This window comes from Lactuca serriola, chromosome 4 (genome assembly GCF_051521515.1).
Source record: "Lactuca serriola cultivar US96UC23 chromosome 4, Lser_US96UC23_V15, whole genome shotgun sequence".
In the NCBI taxonomy this organism is placed as follows: domain Eukaryota; kingdom Viridiplantae; phylum Streptophyta; class Magnoliopsida; order Asterales; family Asteraceae; genus Lactuca; species Lactuca serriola.
Genome location: NC_136411.1, coordinates 80451907 through 80458142, shown reverse-complemented (window position 1 = coordinate 80458142; position 6236 = coordinate 80451907). Strand labels below are relative to the sequence as shown.

General features: G+C 35.8%; 1 protein-coding gene across 1 annotated transcript; it reads right to left on the bottom strand.

Moving 5' to 3' along the window:
* Positions 1–411: 411 nt before the first annotated feature.
* On the bottom strand, positions 412–2987 carry LOC145101984 (heat shock cognate 70 kDa protein-like). The gene is made up of 2 exons (XM_079039298.1): positions 2734–2987; positions 412–2191 (listed from the first exon to the last, which is right to left on the bottom strand). The coding sequence occupies exons 1-2, from the start codon at positions 2954–2956 to the stop codon at positions 570–572; spliced, it is 1845 nt and encodes a 614-aa protein (XP_078895424.1). The 5' UTR covers positions 2957–2987; the 3' UTR covers positions 412–569.
* Positions 2988–6236: the final 3249 nt, after the last annotated feature.

Genomic DNA, 6236 nt, shown 5'->3' with positions numbered 1-6236 from the left:
AGTGTTTGATGAAATGCGTAAAAGAGATTACTTTTTTCGATTCTAGTATCGGACTAGATTTATGTTATTCTGATCATGACTCATTGACGAAGTCAAAATGGTTGTCTAACCAATGTTTGTACAGAGGATGCTCTGTTTGCTGCTAGGCTGTATTATGAGTGATAGATTTATCAAGAATGTGAATATGATACGTAGTTTAATGAGAGTTATATGTTACTTTTGACATGCACGTATGTTTTTGCTAAAAAAAAAATTGTAACTTATCTAATCAATTGACATGGTCCTAGGGACCTGGCCTTATAAAAACCACTCTAGGCCAGTCTCAAACTTAATTTTATTTATGCATCTATATGCAAAACATGAGCCTTTAAGTGTAGAACCAACAACGTGCTGTGTAAATAAAATAAATTAAACAAAAACCAACTCATGAAAATTGCATATGCTAATTTCTCTAAACAGCATACCGACATAGCATCCAGAAATTCACTGTTTAACATAAAGTAATAAAATAAAGACCAACTTAAATACTACAAGATACCATAGTTTAATTAACGACCATGATCTGAGAACTAAAATTCTCGCATGCATATAGACTCTAGATATTCCTTCATTGCGTGAACCTTATCAAGAGATGCATCTTGGTGGTTCTCGATCCACTTGATCGTGTCGGCAATCACGCGCTCCATTTCATTCAACCTCACACTGTAGGCCATATTTTTTATCTTCTTCTTCATGTTGTATATGCAGTCCTCTAAAGCATTGAATGCACTAACTTTCTTATTGTATTCTTCATCCTCGTGTTTGTACTTGTCAGCATCTTTTATCATCTTCTCAATCTCTTCCTTGGAGAGTCTTCCATTTTCGTTGGTAATCCTGAGTTTAGTCGTCTTGCCTGTTGATAATATCTGGATTGTGACTGTGAGGATACCATTTGCATCTATTTCAAGGCACACATCGAGTTTTGCAACTCCTTTTGGAGCCGGTGGTATTCCAGAAACTTTCAACATCCCCAACAAATGGTTATCTTTAGATCTAGCTCTTTCACCTTGATACACCTTGATATCCTCGAAAGTTTGGTTGTCAGCGCATGTAACATAAATTTTTGATTTCTTCATAGGTATCTGAGTGTTCCGTGGGATCACCACATCAAATCTTTCGCCTTGTGTTTCTACACCAAGAGACAAAGGAGTGACATCCAATAACACCAAATCTCTACACCTTTGATCACTGCTAATACCACTTAACTTTGCACCCAAAACCGCTGCACCGTATGCAACTGCCTCATCAGGGTTTAGGCTCTTGTATAACTCCTTCCAATAGAAAAGTTTCTGCAACATAGATTGGATCTTTGGTATTCTAGTGGAACCACCAACAAGAATCACATCGCTTACCCATGAAATCTCCATCTTTGCATCACTTAAACATGTCTCTAGAGTCTTCATGCACCGATCAAAATAATCCATGTTGAGCTCTTCAAATTTAGCTCGACTGAATTTCATAGAGAAATCAATCCCCTCATGCAAGCAATCTAGCTCGATTGAAGTCTGGGTATCACATGAGAGAATCCTTTTTGCTTTCTCACAAGCACATCTAAGTCTCCCTAATGCTTTTTTGTTAGGTATCAAGTCTTTTCCCCATTTCCTTTTGAATTCTCCAACACAGTGATCCACCATGCGGTTATCGAAATCCTCACCTCCCAAATGTGTGTCACCAGCAACGGCTTTCACCTCAAACCTACCCCCTTTCAAAATGGTCAATATAGAGACATCAAAAGTCCCACCACCAAGATCAAACACAACAACATTCTTCTTTTTCTCTTTAGTACTTTTGAAGGGCTCTAGACCATAAGCAATTGCAGCTGCTGTAGGCTCATTGATCATGCTAATGATGTTGAGTCCAGCAATGGCTCCGGCATCCTTTGTCGCTTGACGTTGTGAATTGTTAAAGTAAGCCGGAACCGTTATCACTGCATCTTTTACAACTTTTCCAAGGTATGACTCAGCAGTTTCTTTCATCTTCCCAAGAATCATGGATGAAATTTCTTCAGCCAAAAATTTCTTTGTTTTTCCTTTGTAGGAGACAACTATCTTTGGTGTGTCGGCTGGGCCTTCTATGACCTTAAAAGGCCACGATTTCATGTCATCCTGCACTTTGGAATCACTGAACGTCCTTCCAATCAACCTCTTAGCATCTGAACATACAAAGTTAATTAATCAAGTCATTAGCAAAGTGATATTATGGAAATCAATTACTATATCAGATTTTAAGTCCCTAGCTATATAAACATGCCATCTAGGGGTAGATTTCTTTGTTGATATTTAAATGACAAAATATATTATGTATAGTAGACGAATATGCAAAGAGAGAGAGAGAGAGAGCTAGATCCCAGTCCACGACAGAATGAAAATATACTATATATAATTACACTCACATGCAGTAAATTAATGTAATTAAGACTTTCCACCATTCTCAACCAAAAAAGCAGTCTAGTATTTAAAAAACCCTTGATGAACTTTATAATGGAACAATGGGGTAGGTAATTAACGTTGCTTCAAAACTCAAAAGATTAGTTTATAACTTAACATGGATCAAAGACTTCGGTGGACTTAAAGATATTAGATTCCACTGTTGATGATTCTGATCTAGCGGACTGTTCTTAAATATAGAATTTCCTTAATCAGAATAATATAACAACATTCAATAAAAACATTTAAAAAAAAAAAAAAAGCTCACCAAATATTGTGTTAACAGGGTTCATAGTCGCTTGGTTCTTGGCGCCGTCGCCAATGAGACGTGCTTCATCAATGAAAGCAACACAAGACGGTGTCGTTCTATTGCCTTGATTGTTGGGAATGATTTCGATGCGATCATACTTCCAAGCTGCAACACATGAATAGGTTGTTCCGAGGTCAATGCCGATGGCCGCCGGTACGTAGTCGTCACCTCTTTTCTCCATTCCACCCAAAATTCTAAATAAATCAATTGTTTGCTTTCATTTTACACCATGACTTGTCTATATACAATTAGAATTCGTATACGTATAGGATTATACTTCATATTTACTTTCCTTATTTGCTTTATCTACCAGCCTAAGTTTCCTTAGTTTCCTAGCTAGATAGGTTCTTTATTTAGTTTTGTTTTTCTCCTATTTATGTGATGGGAGTTGATATTTGCACATATTTACTTTATCTAAAGTTATTATTATTATTATTATTATTATTATTATTATTATTATTATTATTATTATTACTTTTACCCTTACATTAAATTTACAAAAACAAAGAAAAGAAGAAGATAAAGAGGTTTTATACGTGCCCCACCTTATAACATTTAAGCTATCTTTTTTTTTCTTGTTCAGAACTTGTATAACACAAATTAATATGTTTTCCTTTCTGTCCATCTTACTAACTAATGCTTTTTATCCCTCAATGTATTCATTTTTTTTTTCTTATTTATCATTTGAATGAAAGTTAACAAAAGTTCATTTGTTTTCTCTTATCCATCCAAGGTATTATCTCTTGCACGTGTTATGAAAATTAATTGTTTCAAACTAATACAGATGGTAATAAAGTATTCAAACCATTTCATATCAAATCATTATAAAATGTTTCCGAATAAAAATATTCGAATCATAATACCATCACTTAAAAAATTGGATTTGTATTTAAATCAAATAAGTTGCTCTTAGACACTTCATTATTCATATGGAAGTCACCGGTAGAACTTGAAGGGTCGTGTGTTTGTGATGATTCTCCAAACTCAAATCTTGAAGGATCTAGTGTGGTAGAAGTTATTCCTCTTTTCTTTTTTGATTTTGGAGGTCTACCTTTAGGTTTATGAATCATTGGTTCAAACAACGCATCGCATTCGGTCAAAAGCTTGGTAATCATAGAAGTAGCAATTTCTTTTTTACTTAGAGGCCACGTTTTGTATCTTGAAGACAACTCAGTAAGCAACTCATCAAATTTGTTGACACTATCATTTTGTGAATCATCTTCCGAATTCAGACGTAATGTATCACTCCATTGTGGATGAATAGGATCCAAAGAAAGTGGCATTCCTTGCAACTGTTTTATCTTGTGAGCACAAGGAAGACACATGGGTGCCATAAAATGACTGGTACAAGGCGTCATTATACCTGAAAAAGCAAATAGTTATTAAAGGTTAATGTAAAAATTAATGTTTTACAATAATCTAAAACTATAATCTTTGTAAATATTACCATTTTTTATTTTTTCACATTGCATATGTATCTTCTTTAATGCAAAATGAGATCTATGAGACAAAAGCCCTCTAAAAATCAGCATGTCACAATTATGAAGAACTTGAATTTTTTCACTTGCGAGTTTCACTTTAATCTCGTTGAATTCATGTTTAATTGCAAGAAAAATCTTTTCGTTAACTTATTATAAGCCACCGATAGATACTTGTAGATACAACTTGAGTTTGGAATGAGCACCTTTAGCCCTTGAAGATGAATGATTACCAAAATGCAAGTAGTTTTCTGTCTACGCAATAACAAACTTTTCTTTCCAAGGAAACCATGTGTTTTTCATATAATCAATTCCAACTTTCTTCGTCTGATAAAGCAACTCAAATTCACCCCAATTATTATCAAAAATAGTTGTTGTGGTTGAATAGACTACATTTATCCAACTTGACATAAATGTATTAGACTCTTCTGCATATGCAAAATGTTTCTTGCAATTCGCCAACAAGTTCTTTTCAATATGCCAAATACACAAAAGGTTTGTCGTGTTCAGAAATACCATCTTCATAGCATTCAATAATGCCAACTCTCTATCAGACATAATCATAGACGACGTAATCAAAAAGAGCCTAAGGATTAACCGAAACTAAGCACATACTAAGCCAGTTTCACCTTGACAAAACAAATGAAGTAAAGAATCCCCTTCGCCCGCCCGCCACCAGTGGAAGCAAGCACCTTGAAGGTGTTCACGATTTTCAAGAGTTTTCTTAAACACACTTAATGCCCAAATATAGCTCTATACATCCTCTTTCTCCAGAAAAACAAACCCAGAATAAAAAGATGTATGAAAGCATGAAACCCCAATGATATCAAGGAGAGGCATGTTATACTTGTGTGTTTTGTATGTGCAATCCATAACAAAGATAGTTGTGAAGGCTTTGGTAAATATAATTGACAAGGGATGTGCAATGAACAAATGGGTTATATGCCCTACTTCATTATGTAAAATATCATAAATAAAACCCTCTTTTTCAAGCTCTTCAAATAAAGCACTAACCATTGAATGATTTTTCATGTTTTCCTTGTGGATTTTCAGCTTCAGGTTGTATATAGTTTGAGAATTTGCTAGAAGGTTATGGTTTTTCTACTGCAAAGAAGAAATATTAAGTAGATCTGTTTCCTCTTCATCTTAAGCTTCAAATCTAGGTAAAAAGCTTATGACTTTCCATGTAGAATGAATAGATCCCATGATTTTGAGACTTAGGGCTTGTAACATCCTCTTAATGGGGTTTTGGGTGCATCAAACCCCTTGATGAGTCTATACTGCAGATCTGGACCTTGTAAGGTCCAGAGAGCCCAAAAGTCTGGAGCTTTAGTTGAGCAAACAAGGAGTTTTGTAGTTACGAAGCATTAATGGAGTTTTGATGACATATAGAGCAATATATGCCATGCATGGTCTTAAAGATCAAACCTTTACATGATTTATGGGTATTAGGAGATTAGATCCAGAGGTTGGAGTCGCAGATCTGACATCAGGCGTCCAAATGAGACATCCAGACGAGTCAACTCGCCGAGTTTATGAGATGACTTGACGGGTCGGATCGGGTTGCCTCAACGTTTCTTGACCCAATGATAACCCATTGAGTTGGGGGTTAACTCGATGAGTTGAGTGAAACCCTAGGAAGAGCTCCGAGGATACGAGTGGACTCGGCGAGTCATAAGAGTGCACTCCGGGAGTCGGGTCAACTTTGACTGTTGACTCATATTGACTTCGGTTGATTTGAAAGTGGGTCAATTAGGAACATTTGAGATCATGGAGGGGTAAAATGGTCTTTTACCCGCCCCAAGAGATTAGAAAGGGAAAAAGAGGACTTTAGATTTAAATGAGTAAAAGAGGGAAATTGATTGAAATGCTTGTATAATGTGTTAGGCGGAGGCTAGGCGGATTTCCGAGTGAGTATCTATTTCCTACTAGCTGCGAGGTGAGTCTTCTCACTATACATGCCTAGAGTGGTAATAGAGTTGT